This window comes from Microcaecilia unicolor, chromosome 10 (genome assembly GCF_901765095.1).
Source record: "Microcaecilia unicolor chromosome 10, aMicUni1.1, whole genome shotgun sequence".
Classification (NCBI taxonomy): Eukaryota; Metazoa; Chordata; class Amphibia; order Gymnophiona; family Siphonopidae; genus Microcaecilia; species Microcaecilia unicolor.
Window position 1 is genome coordinate 211,650,465 of NC_044040.1, and position 18,944 is coordinate 211,669,408.

The following is an 18,944-nucleotide window of genomic DNA, read 5'->3' on the forward strand; positions in this document are numbered from 1 at the left end:
TACGTGCGTCAAATGCCACTTCACTTGCATAGCTGCTGCGCGCCAGAAAATAAAACATATTTTTCAGATGCGCGTAGCGGACGCACGCCAAAATTGAAATTACCACAGGGGCCACACTCCAATTTGGCGTGCATTGGGCGTGCGTAGACGCCTGCATGGCTTAGTAAAAGGGCCCCTCAGTTTCTGCTGACAGGAATTACATTTTGTTCCTAAATTCTTCCATCTTCCAGATAAGCCTTTAAGAAATATTAATTTCCATGCAGTCTAACATATGTATCTCTGTGCTCTTTGTAATGGAATGAACAGGCCTAGCGAAAGAAGGATCTGACTGATGAACAGAATTCCTTATTGTTGGAAAAGACAACCAGAAAGACATTTACATCAGGTCAACTCAGACGTCAAATCATTAGTCAACAAGGAAGGTTCTCTGAAGTGTCTCTTCTACATTTCTGTGACATTTCAAATCTATTATGGATCATCCAGGCGAGAAGAGCCTGAAAGAAAAAGAAATAAAGTCTATAATTTGGCCAGGTGGAGCTAGTTAATAAAGTTATTAAAATGCCTTAATAAAAATATTGGGTGTAAGAAAAAGCTGCCCTTTTCCCAGAGATGCAAACTCTGCTAGACTCCTGTATAGTACTGGATTTATTATGTAAGACTAAATTTCACAAGACATGTTTAGAGCATTGCCAGGACTGGGAACTTGATTGCATGTTGGGAACATATAAATTTCAGAACATATGGGCAGACTTATACGGTCTGTGCCAGAGCTGGTGGTGGGAGGCGGGACTGGTGGTTGGGAGGCGGGGATAGTGCTGGGCAGACTTATACGGTCTGTCCCAGAATCGGTGGTGGGAGGCAAGGCTAATGGTTGGGAGGCGGGGATAATGCTGGGCAGACTTATACGGTCTGTGCCCTGAAAAGGACAGGTACAAATCAAGGTAAGGTATACACAAAAAGTAGCACATATGAGTTTATCTTGTTGGGCAGACTGGATGGACCGTGCAGGTCTTTTTCTGCCATCGTCTACTATGTTACTATGTTTTCATGTGGAGGTGTCATATGGTTAAAAGGTGCATATCTGAGCCCCCCCCCCCCCCCCCCCAGCAGGCATCAAATCCACAGTGGACCAATGGCCTTGAAGCTCAACCCTCAGTCCTGTTTCGGGGCTCAGTATCTAAAAACGTATGGGTTCCCTTTGTGATATGGTATCACTTGATTAAAGGGCTACTGGCTGCCATGATCCTCAGGAATTCTGAAATCCTTGGTGAGCCAGTGACCCCAAAGCCTACTTGAAGCCTTGTTCTGGGGCTCAGTGTCTTACAAAAAGGGTCCAAGAAAGCTTTTCTACCACTGCGATACCTTGCCTTGATTACAGTTCAAAATTGACCCCCCCCCCCCCCACCCAGGGCACTGTCTTGGCCCTCCTGCCTTAAAACTTACCTCAATGGTACCTACTGCATTACAAAGCAGAAGTATCCACACTCAGTCCTGAAAACATTTTGAATTTTCTACCGCATGGTTCTTACCCAGCGGTAATCGGACGTTGACCCCCGTTGAACGCTTACCACCCGGTTAGCACGTGAGACCTTACCGCTAAGTCCATGGGTGGCGGTAAGGTCTCAGGCCAAAAATGGATGTGCGCTGGTTTTAATTTTGCCGCACGTCCATTTTCTGGCACAAAAAAATGCCTTTTTTCCAGGTGCGCTGAGGAAATGGACCAGCGCGTGTCCAAAACAAGCGCCTACACCAGCAGTCAGGCAACTTTTAGGTGCGCCTAAATAAAAGGACCCCTTAGATTGTGAGCCCACCTGGGACGGAGAAATATCCAGTGCACCTGAATGTAACTCACCTTGAGCTACTACTGAAAAAAGATGTGAGCAAAATCCAAATAAATAAATGCATTTTAGAAATGACCAGGCTGTAATGGCATTAAATAATTGTGAGATAGAACCATTTTGAACCGCTGGGAACTGCCAGACTCACAACACAGAACGTTGCCTAGGGAAAAACTCACCCATCCAGCCTGTTAGCCTCTACTGTTAGACAGGCGATTCATTCCAATCCTGTCTAGCGGAAGGACCCCAAATCGCCTTTTTGGTAGCTCCACCACTTTCCTGCGAAGAAGGAAATGGATGTATTAGAAGGAAGCATGTGGAGGGAAAGACTGCCTATGTACAAAGTGCAAAAAGCACTTGGAGCAACGTGCTAAGCTGCGGACATGAACGTCTGTTCATGAGCAAGCATAAATAATTGTAGATACAAAACATTTATAATATACACATGCAAACTGGGACTGCCTTCGCTTTGCTCAGATCGTGCCTATACACAGCTTGTGCAAATGCACATACTTTGGCATCACATGTAATGTTCACATCAGGGATATAGCTACGTGGGGCCACGGGGGCATGGGCCCCCATAGATTAAGCCCTGGCCCCCTCTACAATTGCCGCCACTCCAGCTGCCGACCCGCCTCTGCATCAGGTACCTTGTTTGCTGGCGGGGGTCCCCAACCCCCACCAGCCGAAGAGTCTTCTTCAGCGCCGGTCGACTCCAGCGCCTTCGTTGTGTGATAATCTGTTTCTGACGCCTTACGTCCTGCACGGGGCTACATAAAGGATGTGCACGGTGCAGGACATCAGGAGTTCAAAACAGATAATCACACAGCGAAGGCGCCGATGTCGACTGGTGCTGAAGAAGACTCTTCGGCTGCCGGGGGTTGGGGACCCCCGCCAGCAAACAAGGTACCTGGCGGCGACGGGGGAGGATTTTTGCGGTGGCGGCGGCGGGGGGGTTGCGGTTGCAGGGGGTTCCAAAGTGGCGGGAGGGTCGGCGGGTTTCCAGGTTGGCTGACTCACAGGCAGGGGAGATCGGAGAGGAGGCTTTTTGGGGGGTCAGGGGTTAGAAAAAAAAAGTTATGCGGGCCTCAGCCAATATTTAGCCAGAGGCCCCCTTTTGTGGGCCCCGGCTGAATATCGGCTGAACCTGCATAAGCTCCAGAGCCCAGCCTGCCCATAGTTAACCCTCAATATTCAGTACCAGTTCACGGACATGGCTCGGTACTGAATACTGGGGGCTAATTTCGCCGGCAACAGTAAGTGTTTAAAAAAACGCTGAGCGTCACGGGCTGAAAATCAGAAGGATACTGCTTTCTCACCCTCTTATCACCCAGCTCTCCCTGTTCCTCACCTATCCCTTTCCACCCTCTTCCTGCGAGACTGTCACTGGAATGCTTTTGTGTTTCACTTATGTATTCTGATATTTATCAACATTTGCTCATTTCTGATCTGAAGAAGAAGGGTTACCTTCGAAAGCTAATCCAAAAAATGTATCATCTTATTTTCTTTGTTATGTTTTATTTCTATTTATTACTTTTAAAAGTGGACTAACACGGCTACCACACTACTTTACTCAAACCAAGGATTGTGCTGTTCTAGCGAGCCATCTTGTGGAAGCCTATGTAAATGACACCCTTTCCTTCACACCAGTAACTGGAGTCTGTAGCCTGCAGATCTCACAGACTGGTTTCCTTTATAACCAAATGTTGAATTTACAAATCACAAAGACTTCCACGAATACATCTATTCTATTCTACTCATTAGTCTTTTATACCACTTCTACCCTTAATAAAGGTCCCAAAGTGGTTTACAAAAGAAATAGACTACAGGATACAATACCTAAAGAACCAGAATGAATAGAGAGAAAGGTATCAGTGAAATAGAAAATCTTTAAGCATTTTCTAGTTTATACAATATGAGTCAACAATCTAATAACCTCAGGAAGAGTATTCCCAAGTTGAAGCCACCTTGTAAGAAAAGGAATTCTCCAACGTTCTCTTTAACTGGACACCTTTAAAGGAGGGAAACTTAAGCTTAAGAATTCTTGACCATCTACCCTCCTCGTTCCAATATATCTGTTCCAGGAATCATATGCTGTATGGGAAATTTCTTGATCTATAGGTTGATTTGGGATCAACATCATAGATCATGATTTTCCGAGCCCTCTCTATTATCATGTAATCCCAACTCTTGCATCTCTGAGAAAATTACAGGGTGGAGAAGACCCTCAGCAAAGAGTCGACCTCTCTGACTTGGTACTGAGCTGTATCAGCTCCCTTCCAGGAATGTGAATGAAAGGGACCTGCTCCGACTGCAGTACAACATCCGTTTACTCTTTGAAAAACAAAACTCACCTCTGCTTGCCCCTGAGTTCTGTGGAGCCCACCGAAAGCCTGTCAAGGGGAGACCCGAAGCTGGAGAAACTTCTTTTCTTTTTGGTTTCCATCACATCGTTTTCCAGAGACACCAGTTCATCCAGGAGTAAGAGCTTGGTTGCCAGATCAGAGGCCAATTTCTCCTCACTGGTTAGCGATTGAGACTCCATATCCAAGACAATGGAGGGGTCAAATGACTGAAATAAACATTCCGCTATTATGGGAGAAGACGGACAACTCAAGCCGCAGACCAGGTCTTCTTTCTTTGGTCAAGATATCAGCATGAAGACACTCAAGATGGTTTCCTCCAACAACTTACAGAAGGAAATCTCAACCCAGTTCTTGGGACACCCCAAGTCAGACAGATTTTCAGGATACCCACAAAGAATATGCATGAGATTAATTTTAATGCACTGCCTCCTTTGTATGCAAATCTACCTCATGCATATTCATTGTAGATATCCCAAGAACTGGACTGAGGTCCCTTGAGACTTGCAGGTCTAATACAACTTGGACAAACTTACCCAGGTTTACAGTAGCAGACCTTTTATTTTACTGGTCAGGAACATTTGTCCAGTAAAGACATTTCACAAAGGTCACTAAACAAGCCATGAGTCTGTGATCTGTAAAATTAAATTCTCTCAAAAAGCACACAGGCAAGTGGTCTGCTAGATCCAAAACAGCAGAAAAAGAAAAGCAGACCCACGTGGTAAAATAAAACAAAATGTATTCAACACAGATACGTAAAATCAGCAAATAACTTTCCACTAACCTCTCAAGGGCTCCATCAGGGGCTTAACATGAAAGACATAGCACGAAGAATAAGTCTCCCAAGCAGTGATCTATCGCACTAACCAAACAGGGAAAACATTGGACTGTTCCTGATGGCTTCATGCTAAGCCCCTGACGCAGCTCGTGAGAGGGTGAAGCATGGCCAAGTTGGGCAGTTAGAGGAAAATTTTACATGCTGATTTTATGTATCTGCATTGATCCTCAGGAGCTTAGTCAAGATCGGGAGGCGGGGCTGGTGGTTGGGAGGTGGGGATTGTGCTGGACAGACTTGTACGGTCTGTGCCAGAGCCGGTGGTTGGGAGGAGGGGCAGGTGGTTGGGAGGCGGGGATAGTGCTGGGCAGACTTATACGGTCTGTGCCCTGAAGAGCACAGGTACAAATCAAAGTAGGGTATACACAAAAAGTAGCACATATGAGTTATCTTGTTGGGCAGACTGGATGGACCGTGCAGGTCTTTTTCTGCCGTCATCTACTATGAATACATTTTGTTTTAGTTTACCAAATGAAATTATCTTACATTCTGAATAAAATTCAAATAATTGAGTCCACAGAGTGGCATACTTTCCATCAAGCATCCCTGCAGTGTGTGTATGAGGGGTGCGGGTGGGGGTGAAAGAAAGATGGGGGTCTGTTTACAGCTGTGTTTGAATCTTCTGCACCCAGATTTAATGCTAAAAAATGCAGGGCCATGCACTTGGGTCGCAAAAATCCGAGGGAATGGTACAGTGTAGGGGGTGAAGTGCTTCAGTGTACGAAGGAAGAGAGGGACTTGGGGGTGATTGTGTCGGATGACCTTAAACCTTCCAAACAGGTAGAAAAAGCGACGGTCAAAGCCAGAAGGATACTTGTTGGGTGCATAAAAAGAGGGATGACCAGCAGGAAAAAGGAGGTGATAGTGCCCTTGAATAAGTCTCTGGTGAGGCCCCATTTAGAGTTCTGTGTGCAGTTCTGGAGACCGCACCTACGGAAAGATATAAACAGGATGGAGTTGGTCCAGAGGGCGGCTACAAAATTAGTAAGCAGTCTTGAACACAACAAATATAGGGACAGGCTTATGAACCTCAACATGCATAGGAGACAACTTTTCAAAATTATTGTGGGTGCTAAGCCCAGTGGAAATAACCCTTCCTTGGACACACACAGTGAATTTTCTCAATATTGGGGGTGCTCAAGCACCCATGGCACCCACAGAGTCGGCTCCTATGTCAACATGTATACGCTGGAAGAGAGGAGGGAGAGATGATACAGACATTTAAATATCTCAAGGGCATTTAAGAGCAGGAAGTGAGCCTTTTTCAACTGAAGGAAAGCTTTGGAACAAGGGGGCACATGATGAAGTTAAGAGGGAATGAGCTTAGGAGGAATCTAAGAAAGTACTATTTCACGGAAAGGGTGGTGGAGGCATGGAATGACCTCCTGGTGGAGGTAGTGGAGTCGAGGACTGTGTCAGAATTTAAAAAGGCATGGGATAAGCACATGGGATCGTTTAGCAAAAGGAAGAGTTAGAGGTTACAGAGGATGGGCAGACTGGATGGGCCATTTGGCCTTTATCTGCCGTCATGTTTCTATGTTTCTATGCCCCATGTTGCTTGGGGGGGGGGGGGGGGCCTTAATTTAAACTTAAGCTTCTAGTTCTGGAACATAACCTGTGGATAGTAGAAGGATTGTACAATCACTAAGAGGTTCTTTAACTAAGCTGTAGTAAGCACTCATGTGTGTTTACCGCAACAAAAAATGAATTACAGTGGGGCGGGCTGAGGCGTCCTGCGGTAATTTTTGGATGTGTGTGCGCTATCCACAAGCTGAGCAGGTCTGAGGGTGGAGAGTGGGCGTGCTCTGTGCTAAACAGCACACGTACACTGCCACGCGCTAACCAAGTAGCGCAAGCTCAGCGCACGAGTCCTTACCACCTACATAATGGGTTTGGTAGAAGCTTAAGATGCTAATAGGAAAATTAGTCCATGGCCATTAATACTAAAAAGAGAAAAATCGACTGCAGGAAAAATGACCTTAGCGTATGACCCGTGTTCCGTGTAAGGATGCGCTAAGGCCACTGTAGTTTGGTAACTCCTAAATCTATTCTTCTCCTTTTTCAAGGGTGTGGATGTAAGTTGTCACACTTGCGGAAGTTGCGTCGTCGTACTTTTACACTTTGAACTGCTGGGGTACCTAACATTTGTAGACCTACAGTGAGGCTGGTATTCAGATGCATTTCCAGCAGTCATGCAAGCTTCTGAGTAGAGTTTCTCTAGGCTGAAGGTAAGGTTTATTGTCTGAGATCTCTACCACACTAGTTGCTGGCGTTTAGGGAAGATGGCTCAGACTTGTAAGACTGACAGCTTGTACACAAAAATGTGTCATTCAATATTATGACGAAAGGCAGAACGTGCTGATTTCCTGCGAAATTATTTACAAAACAACAACAGATTTGTTGCACTGCCTTCAGGATAAGGCTCTGGAACTTGGTTAATTGAGGCATCTTCCAGAAAGAGGTTTAACACGTAATCCAGAAGCAGATGGCCGACAGGTCCACCCAATCTGCCCCCAGTTGTTCCCATCTATGTTGCTCTGGGTAAGGATAGCTCCCAACTCTCAGCTGAACGAGCTTGACCGCCACTATCCAAATCTGGTTTTATTTATTTATTTAAATTAATTAAATTAATGTATGAACTGCCCAATTTGCATTGGTTCTTGGAGGTATACAATGAACATATACCATCAAAAATCAGCATAGCAGTTAGCTCCTCAACCCAATTTCAACATCTCATTTGTTATAAACTTCAGCAAACAGAAAAGTTTTTAATGACAATTTTTTTTTGTTACATTTTGTACCCCGCGCTTTCCCACTCATGGCAGGCTCAATGCGGCTTACATGGGGCAATGGAGGGTTAAGTGACTTGCCCAGAGTCAAAAGGAGCTGCCTGTGCCTGAAGTGGGAATTGAACTCAGTTCCCCAAGACCAAAGTCCACCACCCTAACCACTAGGCCACTCCTCCACTGTTGCTACTATTTGAGATTCTACATGGAATGTTGCTATTCCACTAGCAACATTCCATGTAGAAGTCGGCCCTTGCAGATCACCAATGTGGCCGCGCAGGCTTCTGCTTCTGTGAGTCTGACGTCCTGCACGTATGTGCAGGACATCAGACTCACAGAAACAGAAGCCTGCGCAGCCTTCTACATGGAATGTTGCTAGTGGAATAGCAACATTCCATGTAGAATGTCCAATAGTAGCAACATTCCATGTAGAATCTCCAATAGTATCTATTTTATTTTTGTTACATTTGTACCCTGCACTTTCCCACTCATGGCTGGCTCAAAGCAGCTTACATGGGGCAATGGAGGGTTAAGTGACTTGCCCAGAGTCACAAGGAGCTGCCTGTGCCTGAAGTGGGAATTGAACTCAGTTCCTCAGGACCAAAGTCCGCCACCCTAACCACTAGGCCACTCCTCCACTCAATTCTGTTTGTCCATACCAGCATGCAACATGTTATGGGCAGTTGTGTTTTTTGTACCAGCCTGGTAGTATGCTTTACCAATTAATAACATGGGCAGAAAAGCAGCTTGGCTCCAGTACCTTCTGGGTAGATGAACATGCAGGCTGGCATATGGGAAACAACATCCAGGATGCCATCCCCCGTTCCATGTCTCTTCACTGTTCTTTCACCTTGTTCTTAATTCCCCTACAACGTTGAAATTCTAATACAGTACAATGTTCTACCACTTCCGCTTGTAGGTTATTCCCAGCAAGCGCCCTCTCTGTAATCTGAATTTATATGATTAAATTAACAGATAGTGAAATGAATCAAGACAATGGGTGTCTAGGACACGTGAGGGGTCCTTTTACTGTGGTGCGCTGTAAAATGGCTTGCTGAAGTGTAGGCACAGGTTTTGAGGCCGCGCCGATCCATTTTTCAGCGCGCCTGTATAAAAGGCCTTTTTAAAATTTGTGCCGTAAATGGACGTGTGGTAAAATCAAAATTGCCGCACATCTATTTTGGGTCTGAGACCTTACCACCAGCCATCGATCTAGCAGTAAAGACTCACATGGTAACCAGGCGGTGATGCCTAGGCGTGTCAAATGGCACTTGGCGTGCGTCCGATACAAGCGTCCGAAAATAATTACATTGGATGCGCACCAAAAATGAAATTACCGCAACAGCCATGTGGTAGCCATGCGGTAGCTCCATTTTGGCTCATGTTGGGCACGCGTAGACACTTACACGGCTTAGTAAAAGGGCCCCTTAGGTGGGAATTATATAAGAGGCTGCCTCCAATGCTGCTCTGATACTAGGCGACCAGATTTGATTAGAGAATACTAGTGTAATCTGGGATCAGTGCAACCAACATTTAGATGCCTGCAGTTACGCCAGCCATAGCTGGGGTAAGTATGGGCGCCAAAATGCAGCAAAGGTACCTATAACATACAGTATTCTGAAAGTTATGCACACCCTGCTCCCTCTAATCTGAACGAGTGTCCTCCAACTATATATAGTCCTGCCAGCGGGTGGTGCAGTTTCACGATCACATTTTCAATAGTGAAGGACAGACAAGCTCTGCAGGGCTCCAGGGAACTTACACGTCCCTAACAACCAAAACAGAATATTGAAACACCATTCCCCACTGGCAGCAATGTAGTTGGAGGCAGGGGCGTAGCTCCTGGGGCCACGGAGGCATGGGCCCAAACAGATTACTCCCTGGCCCCCTCTACATTTGACCTCTGTCGCCTGCCCCCCGCCGCATCATCAGGTACCTTGTTTGCTGGCGGGGGTCCCCAATCCCCGCCAGCCGAAGAGTCTTCTTCAGTGCCGGTCGACTCCGGCGCCTTCGTTCTGTGATCATCTGTTTCTGACGCCTTATGTCCTGCACCGTGCATGATCTGTATGTAGCCCCGTGCAGGACGTAAGGCGTCAGAAACAGATGATCACACAACGAAGGCGTCTGAGTCGACCGGCGCTGAAGAAGACTCTTCAGCTGGCGGGGACTGGGGACCCCCACCAGCAAACAAGGTACCTGATGCGGCGGTGGGGCAGGGGGTGGGCAGGCGTGGGCAGGGGGGTTGTGGTTGCGGTGGCGGGGGGGGGGGGGGGGGGGGTTGCGGTTGCGGCAGCGGGGAGTCCAAAGTGGCGGGGGGAGGTGGCTAAACAGTGCCCCCCCTCCCGCCGAGATCTGGCTACGCCCCTGGTTGGAGGACTCCTGATCAGCTCAGAGGGAACAGGGAGTCCTGGGAGCCTGCTTATGCCCCTCCCACGTTCCTCTTGCATACTTTAGCATTTACACATGCCCTTACAAAATCCCACCTTAAAGACTAGTGCTATTTTTTGGTGCATTTATGCATGCAAAAGGACGCCTATCCGCAGGTGCCTAGTTATAGAACCTGTCTTTCAAAAGAAGACGTTCACAATCTATGGGGCCCTTTTACTAAGCCACGTAAGCGTCTATGCATGCCCAACATGCACCGAAATGGAGTTACCGCCCGACTACCGCGTGGCTCTTGTGGTAATTTCATTTTTGGCACTCGTCCGATACGCGCTTCTGAAAAATATTTTTTACTTTTGGGCGCGCATAACGGACGCGTGCCAAGTGGCATTTGACACATGTAGGTCATTACCGCCCGGATTCTTTACCGCTAGGTCAACGGCTGGCGGTAAGGAGTCAGACCCAAAATGGACACGCGGCAATTTTGATTTTGCCACACGCCCATTTTCGGCAAAAAACAAAATGGCCTTTTTTTACAGGCACGCCCAAAACCCACGCCTACACTACCGCAAGCCATTTTTCAGTGTGCCTTAGTATAAGGACCCCTATGATTTTATGCTCCAGTGTTACATTACTCTCACAATGCAGTAATGGCAACCCTCAGTGAATTGGAGAATCACTTTCAGGCAACCTTTCTCTTACCTGTGGAGCTGCATCAGCCAGCAGAGCCCTGTTCACACTCCATTGTGTCAGAGCCAGAGCTAAGATGACATTTAGGATTGCAAGGTGACACCCAAGCATCTGGAATAAAGGACAAGCACTGGAAAAGTCACACATGGCACAAATCCACAACAATAAAAGAAATAAGAAAGATGAAAGACTCGAATGAGACTTTCTTAGGCAAGATTATTTTTAAAGTACATTTTCGAAAAAAAAAAAAAAAGACTATTTAGTCCACAGTACTGTATGATTGGACCACAATCAGTGGTACATGGTGGGATGCTGAACTTTTTAGGGGACTCATAGATCTGCCATTGAGAAACACTGTCTTCTGCAGATAAGTGGTTACAGTCTAAGACAACAGAACCTGGAGCAACAGGGAGTAAAGCTATAACAATCCACTGAATGTGTAATTAAACTCTGGAATTCGTTGCCAGAGAATGTGGTAAAGGTGGTTAGCTTAGCAGGGTTTAAAAAAGATTTGAATGGCTTCCTAAAGGAAAAGTCCATAGACCATTATTAAAATGAACTTGGGGAAAATCCACTGCTTATTTCTGGGATAAGCAGCATAAAATGTTTTGTACTTTTTTGGGGGATCTTGCCAGGTATTTGTGACCTGGATTGGCCATTGTTGGAAACAGGATGTTGGGCTTGATGGACCTTGGGTCTGTCCCAGTATGGCACTACTTATACACTTATGTAACACTGCAATCTGATTCATTTTTTCACCACAAAAGCATGATACAATTTCTTCATATTTTGTTGAATTACGTTGGTTGCCTATAGCGGCGAGGATTATGTTCAAATTCTTTTGCCTTCTATATCAGATCCTAAATGGCGAGTGCCCAATTTATATAATGGATCATATGGAATTTGATAGGAATAGAAGGTCATTTCTCAATTCACTTTTTGTCCTTCCATCTATTAAGGGCGTAAAGAGATTTAAAATGTTTGTTAGACTTCTTGCAGTTGAAACATCGAGGTCCTGGAGTGATTTTAATATTTGTTTTGCTGCCCAGTTATCTTTTTTTTCTTATTCAAGAAAAAAGCAAAAACCTATCATTTTAAGAAGTTTGTTAAAATTAGCTCTTCAATAAGATTCTCTAGGGGGTCTTTTACCTCTCCCCCCAAAATTGATAGTGCTGAATGATTGCAGCCTCTGCCAGTGGCGTTCCTAGGGGGGGGGGCAGTGGGTGCGGTCCGCTCCAGGTGCACGCCGCTGGGGGGGTGCCGCGCGTGCCTGTCCTCTGTTCGTTCCATGCAGAGAAGAAGCATGGAACGAACGGAGGACAGACGCGCGCGGCACCCCCCCAGCGGCATGCACCCGGGGGAGGTTCTTTCGCGGGGGGGGGGGGGGGGGGGTCGCGCTGCATCCGGGGGGCGCTGCACCCGGGGGGCTGGGTGCATTGGCGATCCGCCCCGGGTGTCAGCTCCCCTAGGAACGCCACTGGCCTCTGCATTTAGTTGGGAGCAGTTAGACATGTAGGTTTCCAAACTGATAAACATACATGTTTATGTGCTGCTACCACATATCTAGGTTCTGAAATACCAACTTAAACATCTAAGTTGTCGAGTTTGCTCCCCTGACATTTTAAACTGGGCCACACATGCCAACCTGCACATCTCAGTTTCTTTTCTTAGACTTAACTTTAGAAGTCTTCCAATGTTACGTTTTGCTGACCATTGTCATCCGCAAGGAGACGGGATGAGACAGGACAGGATTTTGAAATAGCTATCCTTTTGTAGTCCCCGAGGGGTGCGTTTGCGTGCTTGCATGGGTGGAGAAACGGAAAAGCGTGCCAGCCTATTACTTCTCCAACGACCACATCCTGCTTATTTGGATAGGAGGGCACAAAAATAAAATGCACAGCTTAAATACACACATTTCATCTGGCTAGTGCTTATTCATCGAAAAGACCAAACAGTCAAAAATAGGCCCCGGTATACTAACAAAAACAAACATTATGAATCTGGCCACACAGAAGATACTTGATTAACCGGTTGAAAATAGACTTGTCTAAAAATGGGGTTCAGGTTTTGAAGTAATGTAATAGCCTACCCTCCATTTTCCTTCCCTTCCACTTCTGAAAAAAAAAAAAAAAATGTTGAGCTTAATTCTAGCTTGACGTGCTGTCCAGGCTGTATTATATCAAACCTCAATAATATTTATATGATTTTGGTATACGGAAGAGGTCTAAGGCGGGGTAATTAACTGAAAAAGCAATTTTGTTAAAATAAATAACTCAGGTTAAAAATAGGTTGGCCTTTTTCAGTCTTAGATGTAGAACTGAGAAGAATCAAGGCCTGCTCTCTGCAATCTAGGAACTCTGGCAAATGTCTACATGGTCAGTCCAATTATGGGCTGAGTTGGTTGAACGTTTCTTACATCCCAGATTGGTGATGGTGTGTTGTTAATGACAGGATGGTCTATCACTGCCCTTGCCTAAGTGATGCCACTGCTGTCAGCTCCACAACTGCCAATGTTGCACATAAGAACATAAGAGTAGCCATACTGGGTCAGACCAATGGTCCATCTAGCCCAGTATCCCGTTGTCCAAACAGTGGGCAAGCCAGGTCACAAGTACCTGGCAGAAACCCAAATCGTGGCAACATTCCATGTAGAACCCCAAAGAATAGCAAGATTCTGGAATCCTAAAGAGCGACAAGATTCCATGCAGAATCTCAAAGAGTAGCAACATTCCATGTAGAACCCCAAAGAACAGCAAAATTCTGGAATCCTAAAGCGTGACAAGATTCCATGCAGAATCTCAAAGAGTAGCAACATTCCATACTACAAATTCCAGGGCAAGCAGTTGCCCCCCCCCCCCCCCCCATCTGTCTCAATAGCATACTATGGACGTTTCCACAGTGGCAAGGGGTCCACTCTCCCCTAGCTTCCATGTAATCACTTTTGATTGGTGTTTAGGGGCCCATGACCCTTTTTGATTTAATTCCAAGTACAGTAGAATTTTATAAGGGACCGTGATATAAGGGACATTCTGATATTGTAGACTAAATTTTTAGCCCCGGCTGAAAGGATAGGACATCCCATGTATTTCAGTTCAATTGTAGTGGACTTGGTTATAGTGGTCTTCTGGTTATAAGAGACATTTTGCACAGCCCCAAGGCTTCATTGAACCTTTTCCTTTACATATACTGTACGTTTTGTTGTTAACAATAAACCGAGGATGAAACAACAGTAGGCTGTGAGATGTGATTGAGTAAACAAGTTCGTTTGAATACAAGGGACCTGGTAAATAATTTTTATCAGTCCCCAGAAGTCCCTTATAATGAAGTTCTACTGTACACTGTATTATGGTTAAAAAAATAAAAAGAGAGACGGCACCAACCCAAAAGGAATCAAATGATTTCCCAAAAAAGCTGGTATTCTTACTATACTCCTTAAAAGAAACTTGATTTTATTATATACTAGTAAAAGAGGCCTGTTTCAGAGCAAATGAAGCGGGCGCTAGCAAGGTTTTCGTTGGGAACCCCCCCTCCCTCCCTCCCTCTCTCCCTGGCCAACCCCTTCGTTGTTCTGCCATTGCTCCGCCCCCAACGTCATGACGTTTGACACGAGGGCGGGGCCCGGAGCGATTTCCCACCCTTCCTGCCAACCCGTTGGTTGTTCTGCTATTGCTCCGCCCTCTAGGGCGGGGCCCGGAGCGATTTTGGTGGCTTCACCACCACAAACCTTCGAACCTTTTTGAAGGAAGTCAGGGCTTGGCTTCACTGACGCCATTTTAGAAAGATAGGACGCTGCATCTTTTCAGTACAGGAAGATCTCAAAGATAAACGGTACTGCTCCTTAAGAAGCTGTTGGCGAAACGGGAGCTCGCTGTAGGGCGTGCCGGGAGTCCTGTATGAGAAAGCAGCAGAAGATAAGTGTACCTTTTAAGTTGATTGAAATAAAGCGACACTATTAAGGATTAAAAAGTTAAAAAGTTTAAAAAGTATGCAGAGGTTTTTTGGCTAATGAGGATGCTCGTGGTAGGCTAAGTTTGCAGAGAGATTGAAGCCGCCAAACGAGTCAGTGAGCCCATAAATTTAAAAGATCAGCTCACTGAGCGTCTGAAGCCTTTTCCTCTGTAAAAAGAAAATAGAGGGAAATTGTCTTGCTTTTTGATGATATTTTGGTGAAAAGTGTGAGCAAGCTCCATATTGAGTATTAATCAGGTACAAATCAAGGTAAGGTATAAACAAAAAGTAGCACATATGAGTTTATCTTGTTGGGCAGACTGGATGGACCGTGCAGGTCTTTTTCTGCCGTCATCTACTATGTTACTCACGTTAGATTGGATGACTACTGGTTGAGCGTATTTTATGTTGCAGGTGCAAGCTCGTTGGAATTCTATTCCACAGGAGTTACAATGAATGGGTTTTCTCCAGTTCCAAAAGTTGTTGAAAGCTTTTTTTTTATTTCGTGAAGCTCTTTAATGGTAAACATATAGTTAATTAACCATCTATACATTGATTTTGAATGGGAAGAATTAATTAAATGACTATTAAGTGCTTGCTTGTAGAATGATTTTCAGAGGATATGGTTGGAGTATATGACTATATTTTATAAAGATGTGCAGGACGTCAGACTCAGAAACAGAACGAAGGAAGAAGAGGACCTCGGTTGGCGGGGGTTGGGGTCCCCCGCCAGCAAAAGGTAGGCGACGGCGATGGCGGAGGAGGGTTGGTGGTGGGAGGGGGGGGTCGAGAGGGTCATCGGCGGGGGGGGGGGGGGGGGTCAAAGTTGTTGGTGGTGGTGGTGGCGGCGGGGGGTGTTGGCAATGGCAGGGGGTCGGCGGCAGTGCTGGGGGTGGGGCTAAAATGTGCCCCCTCACCTCAAGCTCTGGACCCCCCTCCCTCTGAAGTCTGGCTACGCCCCCTGGTACCATTATACTGTCTGTGGCTGGTTCTCATATTTCTTTCTCCCTTGTCCCAGTTTCTCACCTCCTTGTTCTTCATAACACAAGAAGGCAGATTTTAGAAATGATGCCCATCTCATAAAAAGGATGTCCTAGTTATGGGCAAATCATATATGGACATCCATTTCTCATGCATTTTAGAACAGGATCTACCAAGAAATGGCCTCCAAACGATGGTTATGTCCAGCATAAAACTGCAGAGAAGTAGAGGACACTGGTTCAAATCTCACGGAAACTGATTCTAATTTTCTTTTTTTCTTTCTCCTTTTTAATTGTAAGCCTTCCAGGGACAGAAAAATACGCACTGTGGCTTCCCTTACTCCATTCACTGGATAAATGCTCAGTTGGAGCACCTTTCTGTAACCTGGATGGGCCTAAATACAGACGTCCATCTGTTTGGACATGGTCATCCCTTCCCCTTCTGAAACTGGAGTTGGAAATCTATATTTTGGCCTAGTCCCGCCCAAAACGCACCCAGATCACACCCCCTTGCCATATGGATGAGTGGAAAAAATAATGAGTGGAGTTGAACAGGTAGATGTGAAGCATCTATTCACGCTTTCCAAAAATACTAGGACTAGGGGGCATGCGATGAAGCTACAATGTAATAAAGTTAAAAAGAATTGGAGAAAAGTTTTCTTCACTCAACGTGTAATTAAACTCTGGAATTCATTGCCAGAGAATGTGGTAAAGGCGGTTAGCTTAGCGGAGTTTAAAAAAGGTTTGGACAGTTTCCTAAAGGAAAAGTCCATAGAACGTTATTAAATTGACTTGGGGAAAATCCACTATTTCTGGGATAAGCAGTATAAAATGTTTTGTACATTTTTGGGATCTTGCCGGGTATCTGTGACCTGGATTGGCCACTGTTGGAAACAGTTTGCTGGGCTCGATGGACCTTTGGTCTTTCCCAGTATGGCAATACTTTTGTACTGCCATTTTATAAAATTGGAATTTAGACGCTCATATACTATGGACATCTAAATGTTCTTTTTCAAACATCCAAAACACGAACAGAGCTTCTAAAATAACCACCGTAGCCTCGTTACCTTGGTCTCTGCTAGCGCAGTTCCTTCCTGTCCGTATTCAGCCAATTCAAGAGACTCCTGTAGCAGCAGCAGCAGCAGCGCCCAGACTTTGCAGCCTCCCAAGGAAACCTCCGGCAACCTGGGAACATAGTAACATAGTAGATGACGGCAGAAAAAGACCTGCACGGTCCATCCGGTCTGCCCAACAAGAACAGGCGGAAAGCAAAAGGCACATCAAACGGCCATGGCTTTACGTTAAGAAAACACAAATGTCACGTTGCAAGTCAACATCTACCTGAAAAGACAAACACAGGCTGGCACCGAGCAAACGGACACGTTCTTTCTTAGCACAGCTGACTTGGAAGGCAAAGGCCAATGAAGAGCAAACAGCTATTTGTGGTCATTACAAATCAAAAGGAAGTTATTGAACGAGGCCCTTGACGTACTTTCCCACTGCCACTAAGTGCTGTAGGTCTTACCACCATAGTAAAATAAACAACTACTCACCAATCACTCTGCTATGCGCCCCCGACAAACAAACTGAGCTATCCTATTACCTACTGCCAGCAAATTTTCAATGACTACAGCTACTCACTTGTGCAATGGTCTCGAAATGGTTTTAGTGGAACATGATAGAAGCACAGAACAAATTATAGCAGTGGAGCTGAGTACCAGGGGAGCCGGGGTTCAAGTCCTGCTTCTCTCGCTGACTTCAGGAAGTCATTGCACTCTCCACTGTGGCACTGTAAGCCCTTGGAGGCAGGGAAGTGACTATAAGAACGCTCCCTGAACTAGACTCTGGAAAGGAAGCAATTAAATCTAAAATCCAAACCCAAACATTTACTTTCCTGGATTTCCTCAGTGTAGTTGGTTACAGGAGCAGGACACTGTCTATCTCTATTTCTAAGCACATCTGTCTCCAAACTGACTAATGAAAGTGAAATAAATACAGACTGTTGGAACAGGGAAGATTGTGCAGAAAGCACCAGTTCCACTCACAACTTTTAATGACTTAGCAAAAAGCCCATTGCCAAGGGCTGTTGTGATCAGTGGAAGAGGAAGCCACATTGTTCACGCATGAGACGGTATAAAGCCGCACTGCATGTAAGCTATTTCAGCTGAATCTCACAAAACATAAATATCTTTTTCTAATGAAAATGTTGTCATTCAGAGAATGTCGTACATTGAGCATGCCGCATGCATCATCAGAAGTTTGAGATATCCTTCCTGTCACTCAAGTGAAAATAACTCACTTTTAGAGGTTTGCAAAAGGGTGCAAAATTCAGAGTAAGTGGATTCAGCAGTGAGCTGTCAGAGTGCTGTACATACAAAAAACACATTTCCTTTCCAATGAAATGAGACAAAACCTGTCTGACACACTTGGTTCTGTAGTTACCAGCTTTTTCCTTTGTTTCTCACATTGTTTTCTGCTTTAACGCTTTCCTTGTATATTTTTCCTCTTTCATTTCATTCATAGGTTCTGAGTTCAAGCAAGAGTAAAACTGCCCCCAAATATTAAGACAGGATGTCTGTGAGTCTGGCGTACAAAAGGAATTAAACACATTGCACTCACCTTCTGCAAACAAATCCAACCTGGAGGGCTTTTTTTTTTCCCCTCTGTTGGTTCCTCTTAAGTGAGCCCCGATGCTCCCAGCCAACATTCAGGGATTTATATCCCTGGCTTTCAGCTCCAAACTCCAATCCCTAACTTCCCTCTCTCTGACATCATTTCTAGAGATTTTCCACTGATCCTTGCCCTCACCCTTTCCCTCTCCCTCTTGTCTTCCAGACATCTGTGATATGTGGTGCTCTGATCAGGGTGATCTGGTGTTTGGTTGGATATTTTCTTAAAATGATTATTATTTTTACTAAGTTGTAAAACTGGGAGGGTAATGGGGGAGTGAAATGCATTATCACCTGCTCTGTGAGTTTCATTCTGGCACTGATGTTAATTATGCATGAAAAAGATAATGTACCGGGGAGAGGGGAAAGCAGGTATTGGGCAGAGAACAAGGGGTAAAGGCAGGGGCATAGCCAGACTTTCAGGTGGGAGGGGCCAGAGCCCAAAGGGAAGGG

At 45.5% G+C, this 18,944-nt stretch overlaps 1 protein-coding gene across 1 annotated transcript; it reads right to left on the reverse strand.

Annotated features, from left to right (window-relative positions):
* Positions 1–132: 132 nt before the first annotated feature.
* Positions 133–18,497, reverse strand: LOC115479128 (osteocrin-like). Its single transcript, XM_030216888.1, has 6 exons — positions 18,442–18,497; positions 16,890–17,007; positions 10,907–11,005; positions 4,193–4,410; positions 2,018–2,117; positions 133–494 (listed from the first exon to the last, which is right to left on the reverse strand). The coding sequence occupies exons 3-5, from the start codon at positions 11,003–11,005 to the stop codon at positions 2,030–2,032; spliced, it is 405 nt and encodes a 134-aa protein (XP_030072748.1). The 5' UTR covers positions 16,890–17,007; positions 18,442–18,497; the 3' UTR covers positions 133–494; positions 2,018–2,029.
* Between the last annotated feature and the right edge of the window lie 447 nt (positions 18,498–18,944).